The sequence below is a fragment of the Oryzias latipes genome, chromosome 12, assembly GCF_002234675.1.
Source record: "Oryzias latipes chromosome 12, ASM223467v1".
In the NCBI taxonomy this organism is placed as follows: Eukaryota; Metazoa; Chordata; class Actinopteri; order Beloniformes; family Adrianichthyidae; genus Oryzias; species Oryzias latipes.
In genome coordinates, this window is record NC_019870.2 from 18176665 (window position 1) to 18198040 (window position 21376).

The 21376-nt window shown below is 40.2% G+C and overlaps 1 protein-coding gene across 2 annotated transcripts in view; it reads left to right on the forward strand.

Annotated features, from left to right (window-relative positions):
* Positions 1 to 21376, forward strand: part of LOC101158122 (tankyrase-1) — a 91646-nt gene that overhangs the window by 5820 nt on the left and 64450 nt on the right. For both annotated transcript variants that reach the window (XM_011481926.3, XM_011481927.3), the window contains exon 4: positions 2598 to 2693. In XM_011481926.3, the coding sequence (XP_011480228.1) occupies positions 2598 to 2693 (96 nt within the window). The remainder of the gene's footprint in view (positions 1 to 2597; positions 2694 to 21376) is intronic.

Consider the following 21376-nt stretch of genomic DNA (forward strand, 5'->3'; position numbering starts at 1 on the left):
CTTGATGTAGATATTTTCTTACATTGCACAGCTTCCATGGCTGTTAAATATGCTGAATTCTTTCATCAGTATTCTGAACCACAGAACTGTAAAACAGTTGAACTACATAGAGACATTTGTCAAAACAAACTAAACATTTGGTTTGGTGGGGTGAGGCTGTACAGATTAGGCTTTCATTTGGTTGGGCATTTGCCATGAAGCTAGCCCAAATTAAGAGATTTCTGGGAACTTTTAAGCAGATTTCTGATGTTACATAATATGTTACTCTGCTATTAATAAATGTTTTTTTTTTCTGTAGGTGAGCCGCTTTCTAAACTGGAAAAAAGCTGGCACTCTTTTTTTTTTTTTGTCTCAGTTCTGCAATAACAACTCATTTTTTCTTGATTTCTCTTTGTTTTTCTTATGTCCATGCAGTTTATTAATTACGACAATGGCTTTCTTCTTTTGAGAATGTTAGAAAGGCTTTGATGATATTAAGGGAGAACTGCTGTAGCATCAGTAGCCTACTGTGTGTTTTGTTGCTTTTTGATGAAAAAATATGAATGCTTTTTCAGTGGATGAATGTCGTTTAAGAAAAACAATCTGGGAGCTAATTTCTCATTAGTTAGGTTCTGATTGGTTGCAGACATTGCAGATATTTATGAAACAGCAACTCTGATATTGTCCTGGCAACTAATCTTGTTTCAGAAAGGATTTAGGTTGTTTTGCAGCTATTATTGGAAAGCCATGATCGCTGCAGATGAAACTGAACGGCGTGAGATGCTGTCATTTGTGACACGGTTAGAAATCATCTGTGTAAGATTGATATTTTCACACGGGTCAAACCTCTGCAAGTTGTTTTCTATCAGATTGCCATTTCTCTGCATTGGTATGAACATGTCTTAATCCTCTTATTGTGGGGGCTCTGTGTTTGTAGTTGAGTGGGAGTTAATGGGGGGTGTCATGGTAAGTTTTATTGTTGTGATGGGTGATTAAAGTCCCTCTCCAATCATCTTTTGATCTATTTTAAACACATTTTAAAAGTGGTCTTTTAATTTTGATTATGCCATTTTTAGCCAAAATCCCCAAACCTGTGTTGTTTCATGGGACATAGTTTCTGCAGAGCAGCAGGACTTCATTAGAAATTCCCCTCTAAGTTGTTGGTGTGGAGTAAGGCCCCTCCATTTCCTGTCTCCCCACTGTTTGCACGCTCCTGCTAGCTTACAGCCGTCACACCCCCGACCCAACATTACTAGTCCAACAAAAATGACGAGCAATATTGGAGCTATCCAGCCACACAGTTTTGAGCCAGATACCAGCTCAGACATGGAAAACAAAGACGTACCTGTATTTAAATCTAGTCTACAAGTGGATGCATTTGGAATCGAGTGGAACAGGGAGCTTGTGACTTGTAGGTTTTACGTCACACCTACAATCTTTTTCCAACGGCGTTTTTGCATCTGCTCCTGATTCACAACAATTTAAATAAAGAAATACTCAAAAATGCAATTTCAAGCTTTATATTCTTAATGTATTCCCTCCATCACTAGAGGAATGCTACAATAACACTTCAAAAACACAATTTCCGTTGGAGCGGGTCTTTAAAGACTATGAAAGCCTGTGCGCCAGCCCATAATGGATACTTGATGATCTCAACTCAGTCACAAATGGATTTAATCAGGTCAACATTAAATTCACAGGAGTCAGAGGGCGTTTTCAGACAGAGCATCAGCGATCACAACAGTCGGAAGCAAAGTGAAGAGGAAGGCACGGAGGGAATTGACACCGCAACCTCAGTAGAGTTCACTGAAAACACTGCAGCACTGATGGTTTATAATTCAGCTTTCAGTTCTTATCTATCTTCATTTTACTCTGATCTGATCCCCATGTGTTGTTGTTCTTTCCCCTTTCCCCTCTTTTTGTCCTCTATCCTCTCCTGACTCCTGAGTCCCCCTCCCTCCCCTCCCCTCCTCCCCTCTCATTCCGCTCTCCGCTGCATCGCTCGGTTATTGTGGAGAGGCAGGAGTCTCTCGCTCCTCCGCGCCGCTGTCTCTGCTGGATTGGCCGTAGTTACCCGCCTTCCTCCCTTTTTCTCTCCTGCTTTCCCTCATCTTCTCGGCTCAGTTGTAGCCTCTGCTCCTCTGTTGAAGTGTGATGTGTTACATCGCAGTTTAATTAGGTCCGCTGTTTAGGGTTTTTTTTTTCCTGCCGGTGCGCCGTGGTGTGTGTCTCGCTCTGCTTTTGTTGTGGCATGTCTGTTTACATCAGCGGCATGGCTCGCAGAGCAGGGGCAGCCAGGGGCAGCCGAGGGAGCAGCAATAGCAACAGAGGAGGAGAAGCGGAGGCGGCAGGAGGAAGAGGAGAAGATAAATGCAAAGTGGGACTTGTGGAAAGGCTGCCAGGAGGACTGGGGGACTCAACAAGCGGAGACAGAGGGACAGTAGAAGATCAGAGCGGAGAAAAAGAGGAAAGCACAGGCAGATCAGTTTATGGAACAGGATGGAGCGCAACAGTGGCAGGAGGAGCTGGAGGTGGACTGGGAGGAGGCGTGTGTCGAGGAGTTTGTATGTCAGTCCAGGAGCTCAGCTACTGTCTCTGTCTGCCCTGTTGTTCTACAGTTTTACTGCAGCACGGAGCCGACCCCAACATCCGCAACACCGACGGCAAGTCTGCCCTGGACCTGGCTGAACCGTCTGCCAAGGCTGTGCTCACAGGTCAGTCTCACACACATGAACAAACACACAAACACTTGCGCCAGCTGTTTTTTTCTCTTTTGTGTGTCTGCACGTCTCTTAAATCGAAAAACTTCAATCCAAGTACCTTTTTTAATCCAAACTTATAGTTGCCTAGTTTTCTCATGTATCAAACAATTACTTTATCTATCTATCTATCTATCTATCTATCTATCTATCTATCTATCTATCTATCTATCTATCTATCTATCTATCTATCTATCTATCTATCTATCTATCTATCTATCTATCTATCTATCTATCTATCTATCTATCTATCTATCTATCTATCTATCTATCTATCTATCTATCTATCTATCTTTATCTATCTATCTATCTATCTATCTATCTATCTATCTATCTATCTATCTATCTATCTATCTATCTATCTATCTATCTATCTATCTATCTATCTATCTATCTATCTATCTATCTATCTATCTATCTATCTATCTATCTATCTATCTATCTATCTATCTATCTATCTATCTATCTATCTATCTATCTATCTATCTATCTATCTATCTATATCTATCTATCTATCTATCTATCTATCTATCTATCTATCTATCTATCTATCTATCTATCTATCTATCTATCTATCTATCTATCTATCTATCTATCTATCTATCTATCTATCTATCTATCTATCTATCTATCTATCTATCTATCTATCTATCTATCTATCTATCTATCTATCTATCTATCTATCTATCTATCTATCTATCTATCTATCTATCTATCTATCTATCTATCTATCTATCTATCTATCTATCTATCTATCTATCTATCTATCTATCTATCTATCTATCTATCTATCTATCTATCTATCTATCTATCTATATCTATCTATCTATCTATCTATCTATCTATCTATCTATCTATCTATCTATCTATCTATCTATCTATCTATCTATCTATCTATCTATCTATCTATCTATCTATCTATCTATCTATCTATCTATCTATCTATCTATCTATCTATCTATCTATCTATCTATCTATCTATCTATCCATAGACTTAAGAAAATTATCATCCTGATGTTTTGTGGGATCATATTCCAAGCTTTAGTGAACATTTAGAAGAACGATTTCTGTACATAGGAGTTCCTGAAAGGTCGGTAAAGGAAAACTTCCTCTACTTTACTGCTTAAAGGTTTCTTTTCACACAATGTTACCACTCATTCTTTTGGTTTTATCTCTGATACTCATTTTCTTTTCCTTGTTTCTTTTAATTAAAAGTGATCCTTATGTTTAGTAAATCAATAAGTAGGCTTTTTGAGACATGTTATCAGTGTGCCAGCCTTGTAGCTTTAACATTTTAAATCGCTGTCTTATTACTTATTACTTATTAGAAACATATTACTTCAAAATGTATTTAAGAAAAAGCATCAACCATTCAGAGAATGAGTTATGCAGTTTTTGCTGAAAGCCACATTTGATTGAACCAGTCACATGGTAAAAATGCACACATGAAAGACATGTTCTACTGACCAAGAATTCAGCCACAGTCCCACCAACTGTGGATTGAAAGTGGATGCGACACGGTCTGTAAACGACACGCCTTCAGATTGAAACCATTTTAATCAGCCAGACCACTCCCATGGCGGTGTCCAGATGCGGCCCTGGAGCAAATGGCTGTCTATGATGCCAGTGATCCACCTTGGTTCTTTTACACCAGCAGTTCATTTAGAAAATAGACAAGAAACCTCTAATATAAAAGCACAACTTTAAAAATAAACCAACCTGTACTGATTATTATATACAATGTTTCCTTTTACATTGTGAGAATTATGTTCTAAAAATAGCCCGCGATAGGTGAAATCTCCAAATTATTCCAGATGTCTACAAGGTTGTCTACACACTTAATACACTTTTCTCAGACAGACACGAACATTTTTACACTTTCCTCACTTGTTTAAACCCTTAAAGCTAAATGAAAAGACAGGAAAACGATCAAAAATTTACGGAATGCAAATATGGAAAGCCAACTGCATTTTGTACAGTAGACACAACACAGAGGAGACAGATTGACAAGGTCAACAGTCATCAGGCTACAGAGCACAGTGTGCTGTAAAAAAACAAACATACAGAACTGCACTGGAGCAAGTCAGCAAAACAGTGAGGCCTGGAAAGGTGAACCGCGATATAGCAAATGAACACTGTAATGATTGTTAGGGCTTCTCTAATAACCTATTATTTAATAGTTTTATTTAAATTTAATTTAATTTAAAAATTTCAGTCTGCACTAAGCAAAACAAGAAGAGAGTTTAGTTCAGAACATAATGCATACACCGGTAAGTTTGATTCAGTTCATTCAAGTGTCACAAAGGGAAATTAGACAAAGACATTCCTTTTAAACTCAGAATTTTATTGTCTAGTGATCCAGTCTATTAAAAAATGTCACCAAGTTTAATTTTAGCGCTTGGTTTGCCAGTTTAATCTTTAACTTCAGTGGTATCTCAAATAACAAACACCCTACAGAACGAACTATCCGGATAATGAACACTTCTTTGAACGCTGACATGCTTTGCACAGCAAACTTGCATCACATAGCTAACGGAATGTTTTCTGTATCTTGTGGGGCTGATGAAGAGTTTTCTTCCAGTGTAAGACAGAACCATAGTTGAAAGCAATAGTCTGGTCTAACTCCTGGTTAGGCTGCCTTGTTGTCGGTAAGAAACAGACGGGACACCGCTGTTTGGGGGAAGCTGAAAAGGTTTATTTTTCTTGCGCTACACAACACATGACCGTATCTTAGCTTATGGCACAAATTTCTGGGCCAAACTACAGAGTGCTCAAGAACATACACGCCCATTCACTCGTCTGTATAACTTTATGGTAATTGCGAAATTTTTAGAAATAAAACCAGGGGTGGGGAGAAAAGCCAAGCCTGTAACAAGACAAAGCATGTTTGTCCCCAATTTATTTAGAGAGCTCTTTTACCTTTTATTGTTTTCTGCTTCCAAAGAGAGCTCTATCTTTATTTTGCTTCCTATGGGAAAGCTTATGGGAAATGGTGTTTTGCATAACGAGAGCCTCGTCTTATCAAACGAGGCACCACTGGACCTTACCATTCAAACTACTAGCTTCAGGTTTTGGCATTACCTTTTCTTCTTAAAGCGTTAATATCACTGGGCAAAAGAAATTAAGAAAAAATTCTTGGATTAGAAAGATGTTAAAAAGAAGGTATCAGAGCAAGAATGGTCATTCTGACAAATGAAATGACTGAGTAATAACTATTTCTCAGAAGAAGTCAATGGGATTTTGTTTTTTTGAAACCATCAGATACTTCCTATTTGGGAACATGAGAGGGGAGGGGTTGAGCTGTCTGTTTTTACAGTCAATGCATGATACGCATTCAGTCAGATTGGGGCGTCAAAATGAGGGAGAAAAGGGATTTGAAGGACTCACAATTTGTTGTGGCTGCTAATATTAGGCAAGATGTTTTCATGCTTTTAAGTCAAAAGTTTAATGGCTTGTTCTTTTTAAAGAAACAACATGTACGTCCAAATTTGATCAAACCAGACCTGGTGTTCATTTTCTGTTGCCCCCCCCAAGTCCGGCTTTGACAAACTTGTGTGGCTTGTCTTCTCATATATCTGTTATTCTATCAAAGATGACATTCTGTGCCTTTTTTGCTACTATTTGCCTCAAAGTTTAGGGTGTTGAGAATTTAGAGATGCTGTTCTGAACACCCTCTTCATCACTCATAACGTTTGAGCTTCTGTTACCTTTCTTCTTGAACCAGTCTAGTTTTGTCTTCCTAGCACAGAACTGCTGCCCGCTGAATATTTTCAGTGTTTCTCTGTTACCCTCAGAGATGGCTGTGCATCAAGGCCCTTGTAGATCAGCAGTCTTTTAACTCTCCAGCCAGGTGATCTGGAACTAATGACGTCAGTTATGTGTTAATATGGATGGAGACTTATATGAACTCAAAACCAATCTCACTGTTAGTTAATTACATTTCACTTACAGCTGTGTTGTGTGTACTGATGTAAAGGTGAAACTGTGGCTTCACTACATTAACAGAAAGATGCTAGAAATGATTTTGAACAGATTTTTCGAAGACTACTGTTGATATGCAGCTGGAGCTACATCTTCAGCTTCGTTCCTGTTAAGGTAGATTTGTGACCTCCATGGCTCCACCAGGACTTTATAGCCATGAGGCAAGAGTGCTAACCACTAGACCTTTTTTCAAGCCAAGTTTATTTTCAATTCTTTCAACGACTGTTGATGGATATGTAGGTGTTGTGTTGTAACTTGCATTAATAAGTGTTTTTTGTACTGTCAACTTTGATTCATTGAGAATTTATACTGAAGGAGATTTTTTGTTGGTCTTTTAGTCAATTTAAAAATTCTAAATTATTTTTACAGTTGAAGAAATGTTGTTTTCTTAGTGCTAATATCTGCATTAGCTTTGCATTTGATTACTACATAAAATGCATAATATGGTATCAATTATGCACCAGTTTTTAATGTCCATCACACTTTCTTCACAGTCTGTGTCGTTTGTGGCTCATTTAACTCATGAGTGCAGCATCTCTTCTGGTTGCATGTGGCATAATGTATAAGTGTCCACTCCTTGACACATTTTTCTGGTTCAGAAGGGAAAAAAAGTGATTTTAAAATGATTGTTAACCATTTTTTTAAGAAATAAAGTAAAAAAACAACGAAGTTGCAGTGTTTCAGAAAATGTGCAGTGTTTTGTCAGCCTGCCCTAGGGCAGCTGTGGCTACATCAGTAACCTACCATCACCAAGTATGAATGAGGAGTGAATGATTAATGGATACACATTGAAAGTGCTTTGTGCATTTGGAAAAGCGCAGAAAAATCAAATATATTATCATTATTATTATTAAAATATTATTTAAATAATATGGCTGAGTGTAATTCTAACCGATAAACTTGACAAATAACACCCAGCAAAGCTCCTCTCATTGTTCTGGCTGTGGTTTAGGAGGTTGTGTTACAGCTAGCCACACAACCTACTGTCCTTTGTAGGACAACCCACCTGACTCATGATAGACTGAGATTTTAGAAATCAGGGGTTTACAATGTACCGGCACTCCAAAAGAAACTTGCAAACTACATGTGCAAAAAAATTCCCCAAAACCCTTGTTTTTTTGTTTATTTTGTTAGCCGGTGGGTTTTTATTTAGTGGTAAAGTATTGGGTGTTATCGACTGGAGCAGCTGCTTCAGGAAGCCAGCAGATGTGGTTAAAACACGTGAGGCGAGGATCTTGACATGCACCAAGAGTAAGTCAAAGACAGATGTGGTGCAGAGAATCCAGTTGTTCTCCAAAATAAAACATCAATCAGAATAGGATAATAAATAAAACAAAAATATTATAGGTTTAGTATACTCTTTGTTTAGACCATCACCAGTTAATCGACGGACCGGTAAGAAACTTTGCTCTAGCACAAAGTCATACACAGAAATGCAGCAAATATTAACTGTCATCTTGAAGCCATGATGATATACTACATACTCGCAGGTTATTTAACTGATAAAAACTCAAATCAGGTTTCCCTTGAAGATGCTGTCTTTACTTCATAATATCTTACGCCGTACAGGGGTTGACCCATACGGGTGCTGCAGGTCTTTGGATTTTCCAGGGCTGTGGAGGGCTCTGAGCAGGAGCGGATGCATCTTTAAGGGAGTGCAGACGTGTCTTGCAGTTCCATTGAGGCTTGTTTGGCAATTGGAATTGACAGTGGAACCTACGAATGTTGTGCATGTGGTAAATTGATTGTGAAGTTTTTGTAAGGATAATGTAGGTTAAAGACATTTATGACGTATGAGTGATGCTGTCGTATGATGCCCTGACGCCCACTCGTTAGTAAGGTGCTTGCACCGTCTCCTTACTGACTGCACACAAATGCTACACACACCCCGTGTGTGTAGGGGATACATAAGTGCCCGTAGCACGACCACACAAATTGCACTCTGATTCTTTCGTTTTCTAAATTCTAACAGTGACGCTGGGGCGAACTCTTATCACAAGAACAGCATGAATTGGCCTCTTGTGAACTGCGGAAAGTTCATGGGTAAAATGAAAAATCTGTATGATACGCTTGCTCTGATAATGCACAGATTCACGAGAACGGTAAGAAATTCTTGTGAATCAGTGCATTATCAGAGCTTGTCCTCCTAAAACCTCCTGTTTTAAAGTTACTTTGTCAAAAGGAACTTTAAAAGGAACCTAATTCACCCTAAGTACCCTTACAGGCTGTCCAAGTTTTTGCTATGACCTGTCGCCCACAGCATTGCCGTAGCGTGAACAACCGACCGGTCTGTAATCCCAAAATTTCACGTGGGCCATTGCGTTCCCTGTACAGGTTTGCCCATTTTTACCCAAAGAAAGCCTGTCTTCACTTGTAAGGGCAGTGGTGACTAAGGCGTAAAATGTCAACATCATTGGATTTGCTAGATTCTTTGGTCAGACTTGGAACACCAACTCATCTATCTTGACATTTGAAACTGCATTCCTAGAGCTGGAGAAATAGCCACGAATAATTATTCATCATTTTAGTAAATAACAATAGAAGCAGATTTTCAAATGGCTGTGAAAAGGCAGTAGTTATGATGAAAAAAGCAAGACACATCATTTTACGGTTCTGTAGAGAATTTATTTAAAGTCATGAAATTTCCAACAATTCAAATGTCATGTTTTTGTTCTTAATTTGTTTACTATTTCTTTTTGTTTTCAGTGGGTATTTCATCATCATAACTGTTGGTTTAGTCCTGTATTTTTCATTATTTTCTTCTTGAATAATCAGTTGTGAATCCCCATTTTACAGTTTTCTCAGACTAGAGATAAACATTAGTTTCAAATGAAACCTTATGTTCTCTACGATGATGAGTAAAGATACTTTAAAATTAGGACGCCCCTTTCATGTTCACCTTATTCTCTTTGCTGTTTGACGATATTGATGCTGGTTCAGTATCTGCATCCTTTATGCTTACTCCAAATAACACCATCAACCCCTCTCTGTTTGGTTTAGGTGCTAAACGGGATAAACTCGGAGATACTTCATGGAATAGCTGCACTATATCTAAACAGAGTGGAAAGCCATCCTGTGAAAAATGATTGTCCTTGGTGGCTAAAATTGAAATGAGATTGTTTGGTGAGAATGACTGAATGCTGCTGCATACCCTTTCGTTTCCACTATAATGCAGTTGTCTAACATTGCAATTGATGAACAATAAAGTTTAAATTCAAAAAGTGGAATTGGTTTTTCAAATAGAAAATATTTGTTGCAGATCGCAGAGTAAAGGAGACAGTATTTCCGATTGTATATTTATGTCCTGAAAGTTGTATTAAATTATTAAAACACTTTTTAATAACGTGTATTTTTCAGTTATGAATGCAGGCTTCTCTTTGCAGCACCTGGTTATAAAGTGTGATTAAACCCTCTGTTTTTCTTGCTGGAAGTGTCTCGTTTGAGGTTTGTCCTGCAGCTTCAACATGCATGAAAACATAGAAACAAATGACTCTTTTCTGCTTTAGAGAGCAGGCAGGTCTGGATTTGGGAGCTCACATGTGCGTACCAAACTCGTATACAAATCCTTGCAGGGCTTCTCAATTGATTGTATTGAGAGTCGCACAAAAAGGAATTCAGTACAGTTTAATTAACAATCTGAATTGACGTCAATTCATTTGTTAAATACCTATTTCTAAACCAATTTTGTTTGGTTTTAAATCACAGATTGTTCAAAACAAGGGATTTGAACTGATCAAAGAACTTCAGTTTTCAATATAAATGTTTACAATAAAAGCTAAAATAGTAACACTGTAAAAATCATTTTCTGTTTGGTTTATAGGTTATAAACGATGTGTTAAGGATCACTTTTAAAACTGACAAATAAAACCATTTTCACGTTTGAACAAAATACAAGAAATTGCTTTAAAGGAAAATCAGTCAATAGGAGTAATGGGTTGATGATTTTATTTTAATGTGGAAACAAAAAGCTATAGTATTTTTTTTTAACTCAACAGCATAAATAAATTCCTAACATAATTTGAGTTCAATAAAGGGAAGCAATGTATGGATTAATAGTCTGCAAAATGAAGTGGGAAACTGCAAAGGTGAAGGACAAGAGGCAGATGACATTATTTAGTGAGTCTTTAAACCTTTAAATTATTGGTATTCCTTATATTTGTAGCTGAAGCGCATTAAGTCATGTATAAATAAATACAGATGGACTTGTTTGTCATTTTATTAGGGACATAGTATTTTGATTTTGTGTTTTTATTTTATTCATTTATTTATTGCTGTAGTTGAATTCAAGATTACTAGATTTTTCATATAAAAATACATTATATTTCAAAGTTTTTATTTTATTTTATACTTCCTATTGATAAGCATGTGATGAACCATTGACAGTGTTATGTTGCATTACAATCCTCCTGCATAGAAAAGGTACATATTTTCACTGAACATAAGTTCTGATTAGAATAGATTTTGGTGCATAGTGTAGCAACAGATTAGAGTTTGCTGCCTGCAGCTTCATTGTTTTCAAGCACTTTGTGACTCAGCAGCAAAGAAATGATTTTTTCTGACTATTGTGTGTTTTGATTAGTGTTATACCGCCATGGTATAAAAAAGGATAAACGATTGATAAGAGATGCAGTTAAAAAACAAACAATCAAAGAAAAAAAAAAAGAGACTGTATGCGTCATGATGAATCAGCAGCACCTGGAGCTAAACAACCTCCATTCCATCCAAATTATAAAAAAGAAGATGGCTGGTTTGGCTAGAGACTAAATATTTTGTTAAAATACACAGAGAACGATAGTGATAGTAATGTTGATCCAATTGATGTTTTGATTAATGATGCTGTACATTTTAAACCAGCTGTCTAATATACATTGCACTTTCAGAAGGATTTTATCTGTCTGATACCATCTTTGAGCCCTTCCCTTGATTGTTAAGTATAGGACTCCACTTTCTAAGTTCATCGCTCCCACTTCAAATGCTTAATTATTAGTGGTGTAATGAGTCTAGTTGATATTGGTTCATTTTGAAAAATCCAATTGTATCCGATTCACTAACCTTAAATCAATTCAGGACATCTTTAGCCAAAAAGTCAACCAGTGTGACTCAGAGATACATTTCTGGGTACTGAACAGTGCAGGTGAGGTTTCCAGATTCCTTCTATTTCTTACAAGATATTAAAGTGTAAATTAAATGTGTTCAAAAACCAGGTAAACAAGAATTAATGGCAAATCCATTCACATTTTAGTTTCATAAAGCTCAGCCCACTGTTTTTCCACCTAAAAATAATACAGACAGAACATTATTAGAGCATTCTACCACACTGGTCACGTCTTTGCAGATTCAGCGTTTCCACTAGAATGATGGACTGATCATATTTTGCTGCAACATGTGTGTGTTGTCCGCTGTGATGCACTTAGTTGTTTTTACATTGTAGTAACATAAACCTACCCTGTTTTCCACTATAAAAATAATTAATTTATTTTATTTTAAACGATTTTATGTATAATTTGATTCAGTTAACAACTTACCTCAGGCAGATTGATCTGGTTGGATTAATCAGATAAGCTGATTAGTGATTACACCCCATTAATTATGTCACTTTTGTACTTCAACTTTTATTATCAGAGTTAGTTTAGACTTCTTTAGAACAAACTTACTGTAGATCAAACTGCAGTAGTCGATTGTGTTTAGCTAGAAGATCAGCTGCCAGAGAAGATCAAAGTCTACCCCGTGGTGCAGTGGTAGACTTTGAAGTGCTTTGGGCCTTCGAAGAAGGTAGAAAAGTGCTATATAAGTATACCCCATTTGCCATTGTGTGTCACCAATTGTTAAACAGTGTATTTAAATTTGAAAGGTTTCTTAAATGAAAAAATTGGATTTAGACACACTTTTCTTTATGAGTAAAACTACATTATATACATTACAACTAAGGCCTTTGGCTGTATACTAGAGGGAAACTCTCCATTGGTACATTCAGTGTGGGCAAAGCAATAACAAAAACGTATGTTTTCTCTGCAAATTTTTCTCTGCATTTGCCCCGAGTCAACTGTTTTGTAATATTTTTAACTGTTCTTAAAAAAAACAGATTTTACGTCATGCAATTGGGATGCTCGCTTAGAAACACTTTGCATTGATTTGCAGTTCTCTGTGAGACGTTGCAGCAAAAAGTCTGCCGCAGCATAACAAAGCAGCGAGGTCAGATTTACTAGGGAAGGGATCAGTTGTCATGATTTATACCACATATGCAATCACTGTCCTGTCAGGACTACAGTTATATGCCTTGTCAGCAGGTCTTACCACGCCTCTGTCTCAAAGTTTTGCTTCAGATGCCATTTCTGTCCTGATTTCTTAAGAGTGGAGCCTTTTGAAAGGTCTTTGTAATTGCTGCAAACTTTAATACTATTTCCTACTCTGGTATTGCTTTCATATAATCAAAAGTAAAATCAGCAGGAGGTTCTTTTGTTGTTGTTTGATACATACAGCCGTGTCATTGGAATCTTGTTCATGCTGTGTTGAAAAAAAATATTCTCCATTAGTTGTTTTCACCTGTCAGTTATTTAGGTTTTTCTTTAATTTGCCACCTGTCTGTTTCTAGCGGCAGACGCTAATTATTTAAACATGCGCCCCGCCGCAAATTGAAGGGCTCCAATAGTTGTAATTAATGTAGCAAGTGATGCATTTAGTGCAGAGCTCAAGGCAGAGCATTCGAGTATCAAAAACAATAGAAGGGATTAGTTAAGAGTGTCAAGAAACTTATTTTAAATTCTATAAAAAAAAATACCTGGACATCTTGTCCTGTAACAGACCTTGTTCGACGCAGAGGCTCTGCTCTTTTCTTCCTCTCAGCTGAAGGCCAGCGCAGCTTTCATTTCACTGTACGGTGATGAAAGGTTATATTGAGCCATAAATTAACTATACTGCTCTGCCACATCCAACTGGCTACTCTCCGAAATGATAAACTCCTTCTTTGCGCTGGAAGAAGATGTGCAATGAAAACACAAAGCAAATTACTTTTTAATATGTGGCCCCTGGTACTGTTAGTATATTAGAGGGCATCTATACAGGACTCAGGGCTTTAATGTTTGGTAAAACGTATTACAGCATGCGTTTTCAGATCAGTGGGAACATTAGAAAAAGGGTACAGCTGGATGTCTCGTCTTTGTTCCAGCTTTGTACTTAGATGCCCCCTCGAAACCCTCTTGTCTATAATCAAACAGAGTGCTTTAGACTCTTTTTTTTTTTCCAGTTTGTCACAAATGTCAGATGCAATATCTATCCACATCACACACCAGGGGCGCCAGCTCACAGACATGAGTGCACTTTCTATGAAGATTATTTGCATAAAAAAAGCTGCAGACATTTGTATCAGACTTAGTTCGAACTTTACGTTGCTTTTGTGTCGTGTTTTTATTTTCTCACCAAATAAATCCTCATTCACATTCTCCCTGTTTCATTTAGATGTGTTTTAAAATGTTTTATTACTATAAATAAACGGGTGAAACAAAAACTTTCCTCTTTATTTTGTCTACAACTTGTAAATTAATTACATGCGGTCTCATCATTACTTGGACAGATTTGCTAAGAAATAATCCGAACGCTAAAAGGCTGCAGTTTTTCCAGCCCATTATGAAAGATTCTCAGATAGTGGAGCAGAGTAGTGTTGATAGGCTAGATTTAAGGTGCAGTAAAAGCATGAAACTCAAAGAAAAACAAAGTTACGGGGTTGGATCAGGCCAAGTTGTTCAACCCCAAGGCACTGCCTTCAATCAAAAGGTAAATGAGAACCTCACTCTTCAACAACCCATTTCATCAATTATGCACAGCAGCTGATGAATAACGCACTTCAAGATGAATTGGTTTAAACTGTGACAGAGCTAGAATTACAGCAGCACTGATAAAGAGGAATGAAAGTGTTAGCAAACTCCTAGTGTTCTCACTGCAGCTGTGTTTAAACAAGCTTTGTGCACTCTTTACCTTAACTGGATATGACTTTTTTCCACCGCTGCTGTAAACAGGCTCATTCTCAGTTTTCTGAATTATTTAGCTATACCAATGGTCTGGTTTACATCCTTTAGCCACACATGGTCTAAGGTAACAAAAGATTAAACTGCCCCTTAATGTTCTGAGTGATCCTGAAATTGTGATTCATCAAACAGGCAATTATTTATCTATACATTTCTTTTCATGATGTTGCAAGACATTTTTTTGAGGTCAGATGTTTTTCTCTGTAGAGAAATGGGAATATTTACTATGAAGATTTTCACTTTTTTTTTTTTCATCAAATATTGTAAAGTAGACCTGTTTTTCAGGAAGGCCAAGAAACCAAAAGCTTCAATCCATTTAATCGATGAATTCAAATTTGTTGTTTTAGACGATTTATTATTGCGGAAATTGAGATTGTATTTTTCTCAGTTCTCTGCTTTCTTGCACTTCTGTTGTTAAGAGTAAAGTCAGTCAGCTGGTCTCCCGCAAAGCTCAGAATACTGACACTATGATGCTAAGATGCCATTATAACAAGCAGTTTCGTGTGTCGCCTACATGTGATCACGGACCGGTTTAAAGTAAGGCTATATTTTCACGGAGCGGACTTTAAGACATGGTCATTGGTCCTATTTGCAGTGTCTTTGCCTTATACATTATGAACGCACACCTATGTGGATTTTTTGTTGTATTATTGTTTCTGTAATTGTCAAGAATGAAGTTGGCGATTGGTGGCCAAACCAAACCATATTAAGCTGTCAAATTTCTCAAGTTCTTTTCAGACTAAGTCCACAGGACAAAATCCATTGGTGACATGATCATACTCCATCAAGCAGTTCATTCACTGTTTAGTAACTAACATCCTCTTGCAACAACAGCCTGAAATTTCCATTTGGCAGACTCAGGGAAACTAATTAGAGAAAAAAAACACTGCCTTGAGACACGAAAAGTCTCAAGGGAGCCAACTTTAAATCGCCAAGAGCAATTTTCTTTACATCCGTCTTGCTTGTTGCTGTGATTGATCTTTTCCTCTTGCCAGAAAGCACAAGGAGGATTAGGACACTTTCGTCATGGCGTGGCTGCCCCCTGTAGAATCTTTCCTGCGTCCTACATCTCTAAGTTGCTGTCATTTTTACACTCATCAATTATTGCCCAGTTTAATTTGCTTGCATTTGCTTCATCCACTGTCTATCCTTGGATCAGCAAAAACCATCGGCTAGCTTTGTTTTGTTTTATCCCACATGGTCCAATTGTTTTTGGACCCTTGCCCCACTGCAGTCTTTTTCCTTTTCTAATATTTGTTCATTATTTTTTTTCTGCTCTTCACTTAAGAGTTTCCACTCTTACAGTCATTGAAATCGGGGAATTTATGAATCAATCTCTGGTCTTCTACTTCTTTTTGTTGGTTTTGCTTTCATCTCTGGAGTTAGGCTTTCACAGCACTATATGTTTACGTTTTTCCCTTGATCATAAGTTTGACCAAGTCATAGATTTTAAAAGTTTGTTACCATACCAACTTTATTTATAGTGCACTTAAATTGTCTGGAGACTATTGACTGCCTGTGACAACTGGACTGAGCGACCTCTCTCGTGTTCCAAACAGGAAGTACCTGCTGCCTTTAAGACGCCAAAATCCCATAGATTTCTTCTGAGAAATAAACAGCTTTTACTCAGTCATTGTGTTTGTCAGAATAACCATTCTATGTCTGCATATTTCAACACGTTTTCATTTGTTCTTTTAATTATGGTACAGCTCCTTTAATAAGTCTAAGTTAATATTAGATAAAGTCATCACATTCTACCTGACCATTGGAAACACACTTTAACATCCCTGTTTTATAGACCGTTTTGAAAACGCACAAGTTTTTACATTCTGTAAATGAAACGGCAACAATCATTAATGAATTCTATTCTATATCAGACTATTCCATTAATTGGAATAAATCTGTTTTATTACCACTGAACAGTAATGCGGAGCAAGGACTCACAATACCAGTTAAATCAGGCAATATAAAATATCTAGGTATTTATTTTTCCCCCAAAATATCAGAACTGGTGCTGCTAAACTACACCCCATTACTGAAAAACATACAGGACGATCTAACACGCTGGACCAACCTGCCTTTGTCCCTTATGGGCAAGGTAGCCACGGTTAAAATGAAAATCTTACCCAAAGTTAATTATCTCTTCTCAATGATTCCCACACAACCGCCATTAAAATGGTTCAAAACATTAGACTCATCCATATCAAGCTTTCTATGGAACACTAAACCTGCAAGAATTAGTCTAAAAACTTTAAAATCTGCAAAAAGCTGTGGAAGATTAGAATTACCTAACTTCCACAATTACTTTCTTGCAAATAGATTACAATACATCTTAAAATGGTTAAAAAATAATCCAGAAACCAACTCATGGTTAGACTTGGAACAGGCGTTATGTGGAAAGATCAACCTGTCAGATCTTCCATTTATTAGTCAAATAGTTAAAAAACAGGATTGTTTCAAAAGTATTAATATAAATGCCACTTTAACAGCCTGGTGGGAATTTCTCAAAATATCAAAATCATCAATTCAACCGTGCAAAATGACACCCATCTGGAAGAACCCAGACATCCTCATAAACAAAAAAATTATCCACTTCCCAGCTTGGCAAGCAGGGGGCATAAAACAACTAGAGCACATAATTATGGATAGAAGATTCATAACTCCCCAGGAACTTCAAGACAAACATGGAATATATAACTTCTTGGAATATCAGCAACTTAAATCAATTATTACTAAAAAGTTTAAATACAGAGACAACGATTTAAAGCTACCAGATGTAGTTACCACTCTGATCAATTTCTCAATGAATAAAACTCTCTCCAAAATATACAAACTTTTATGTAATTTAGATAACAATATTTCACTTCCGACAACAAAATGGGATGCGGATTTGAGCATCAGCACAGATGAAAGTTTTTGGTCAGAACTTTGTCTAAACACCTTTAAAATGACAAAAAATCCAAATCTGCAGCTAATCCATTTCAAAACTCTTTACAGAATTTACTACACTGGACAGAGGATGTTCAAGATGGGTCTCAGTAACTCAGACATTTGTCAGCACTGTGACAGTAATCTACCCGACAATTACATGCATGCACTATGGTTCTGCACGCCTGTCCAGGCTCTCTGGCAGCAGGTATGTGCCGATCTATCAGTCTGGCTTAAGGTTTCAATCACAGCTTCACCGTCACTTTGTGTGCTTGGTGACATGAGTGCCATCGATGTAGAAGGAGGATTAGGCTCTATCATTTTCATAACTCTTTGCATTGCTAAAAAAACTATTTTAATAAATTGGAAAAGCAAAAAAAATATAAATATAAGTCAACACAGAAATCTGCTGCTTGATCATATCAGCTTGGAAAAAATGTCAGCCCAAAGTTCAAGTAACTTTGAAAGAATTCGGTCTCTCTGGTCTCCCATAGCTAACTCCGTGACTTAGGGGGTGGGGGGGGCATGGTCGTCGCTGCTCCTTGCCCTTCTGCCGTGGGCCGGGGTGGGGGTCGGGGCCTCCGGTGCCTGGCCGGGGGTGGTGGGGGCTCCGTTGGTCGGGGGGTCGGGTCCGGCGCCTGGGTGGGGCGGCCTGGGGCGCTGCGTGGTCCTCTGGGCTTGGGTGTGGGGGTGCGTGGTGGGGGGGTGGGGTGGTGGTCTGGCTTGGCTTGGGGGGGTGGTCCCTTTGCCTGTGCTGGGGGGGGTTGGCGGGGGGCGCTGCTCGGGGGGGGGGCCCAGCGGCGCTGGATGGGCTTCCCGTCTACACCTGGGGCTGGGATCGGCCCTTCCCTGGCTCTGGGGCGGGACGGGACAACCCTCTTGGGGCCCCCGGTCGCTCTGGGTGTCATCCGCTTCGGCTGCGGGGTCTGGGGGTGGGGTGGGGTGGGGGTCTTGTCGGCCCTGTCCTGTGGGGGGGCATTCTGGGGGAGGGGGGGGGGGGGGCACTATTGGTACGGGGCAGGGGGGTTGACGGGTCGGGGTCTCCGCTGAGGCCATCGGCGGTTTCCCCGGCCGGTTGGCTGCTTCGGTCCCGTCGAGGCCTGACCAGAGCTCTTCTAGGGCCGGCGTTTGGGGGTGGGGGCCTGGGCTTGCTCCGGGGGGGGCGGCGCTTTCTGGCTCCCCTCTCTCTGTGTGGGGGTGGTGGTGCTGGGCCTGGGGTGTCTGCGCCTCCGGGGGTGGGGCCCCGGGGCTGGGTGGGCCTGGCCCCCTTGCTGGGGGGGGGCGGGGGACGGCTGTTTGACCACCGGGGGACAGTCTATCATCTGTCCCCAACTTACCCCCTTCCTCATATAACCTCATAATAGGGTGAGGGGGTGGGGGGCTTAGCCTGCGATGAGCCTTGGGGGGGGGGGGTTTACTAGGCAGTGACCCCCCTCCTGTGGTTGCCGTATGGAGTGGGCCCCCCCTCTTTCGGTTTTATTTGCACCTTAGACATGTAGGGCTCTTGGTAGGGGGGGTGCTTGGACATCACTGCCAGCAAGCAGCGGATGTCCTCCTAGCACCCTACCCGCCAATTTTAACCGCACCTTAGACATTTAGGGCCCCTTGGTGGGGAGGGTGAGGGGACGTCACTGTGAGTAATCAGGAGACGTCCCCTTAGTGCCCTACCCGCCAATTTTAACCGCACCCCCCTTAGTACACACACCCCTCCCCCCTCAATATATACATCCCAACATAAACACACACACATGCACACACACACTCTCTCAAACACACATACACGCACACACATTTTGCAAGGAAGGTGGGACCTAGGACCATCTGTCCCCTGCCTCTTCCCTGGTGGGGGGTACGGGCCCCTTTGCAACGGCGGCTGTGTCCCCGGGGTGCCGGCTTCCTGGGCCCGGCGGTGCTCTCTCCGCGCGGTGGGGGGGTTCACATTACATCTGAGCCGGGGGTGTTCGTCTCCCTGGGGGGTGGGTTCTGGTCCTTGCTCCTGAGTGCTGGGCCCCGCCAAATTTCCAACTGTGGCCGAGCCTGGTCGGGCCATATTTACAACACCCCTTGTGGGCCCTCTTTTTTCCCCGGGGTTCCCCCCTTCTGGGCGGGGGCGGCGGGCCCCTGCCTCGCTCCTCCCTGGACCAACCGTGGGCCGGGCGGATGGCTGCCTGGAGTGCGGAGTGGGTCTCCCTTGGGGGGTCCTGGCTCGTACCTGGGGTTGGGGCGGGGGGATGCCCGGAACTCCTGGGTGGTGGTGGGGTGCTCGTCTGGGGCTGTGGGCGTCCTTCTCCGGTGGGGCCCTGCGTTGGGTTCTCCCGGCGCGGTGGGGGGGCTGCTCTCCTGGTTGGGCTGGGGCGGCGCCCTCTTTCCCTCCGTGCCTCCCTGCTCTCTGGCTCTGGGGGCCTTGCGGCGGCCCTGCTGGCCCTGGCCTGGGTGGCGGGCTTGGTCGCCCGGGCGGCGGTTGTTCCCTGCCGGTTCCCGTGTGGCGTTGGGGGGATTCCGGCTGCCGCTGCTGGTGCGGTGGGGGTCTTGGGGTGGGGATGGCTGGGCACTCTCCCTCCTTCTTTTCACGTTCCACCATCCATTTTAGAAGAACATAAACACTCACCTGAGCACAGGTGTTAGCTCAACAGACTGAATGACTGAAATATTTCACACTAGTTGTTTTTAAGGCATAAGTATGCGTGTGAACACTATCTGTTTTGTGTACATGTCGACAGGTGGACATTTTTGCAACTAACAGGTGTGTTTATAACATTTGAGTGTGTGTGTGGACAGGCTCCGCCCTTTTTTTTTTGTTTTTTTTTACATTTGAACCTTACCATAATGATTAACAACCCGTAAACTTGTTGCTTTATGCTGCTTCATGATCTTATCCCCCTTCCCCTCCTATTATCACCCCCTACCCCCCCTCTCTCTAACGTCCCTCTCTCTTCTTCCCGTCTTTCCTTTTCCGTCCGGTCCAACACCAAAGATTTTCAGACATGTTTGAAATTAATAAAGTTTGGCCTCAATTACAAAAGGGGTTTATTCAGACATACCTTTGGTTTGTCTGAAGATTAATAACCCCTCTTGTTAAAGTAAAATATGTCCAACCCAAGAGGCCCTCAGCTCTCATCTGTCTGCCTAGCTGTTGGACAGGACAAGTTGAAAAAAAAAAAAAAAAAAAAAAAAACGCACAAGTGAAGTGAATTTTTTTTTTTTTTTAACAGATTTGTTCGCTCTCAATGACGAGACATAAATAAAATCACAAAAACAATAAAACCTGACAGTTTAGCAGCTCCACTTATCAATTTTGGTACTTTCTTTCAATAGACATTCGACGTAAAATGGTAATGCTGTCGCAGTTTACATTTTGAATTTGTCTGTAAAAAGGGACTTGTTAACTGGGTACTGACGATCTCCTGACATGCTAAGTGGTTTATACCGCAGTACCATCTGGGAAATAGTTGATCAAAACAGTTTTATAAATGACAGGCAGTTTTGAAAATGGCTTGGCAGGCGTTTGCTGAATCATCTTTCACACACTGCCTTCAGCTGCTCACTAGAAGTTGAGCCAGCTGGCAGAATTAAAAGTGTGTTGAAGTTGGCCAGAAAAGCTAGACAAAAAGAAAAAGAATAGAAATACTTTAGATTTGAAACTATGAACGTGTATAACAATCTTTTCGGCAGCTTAGTGTCATTGCTTTTAAAGCTAACAAAGAGGTA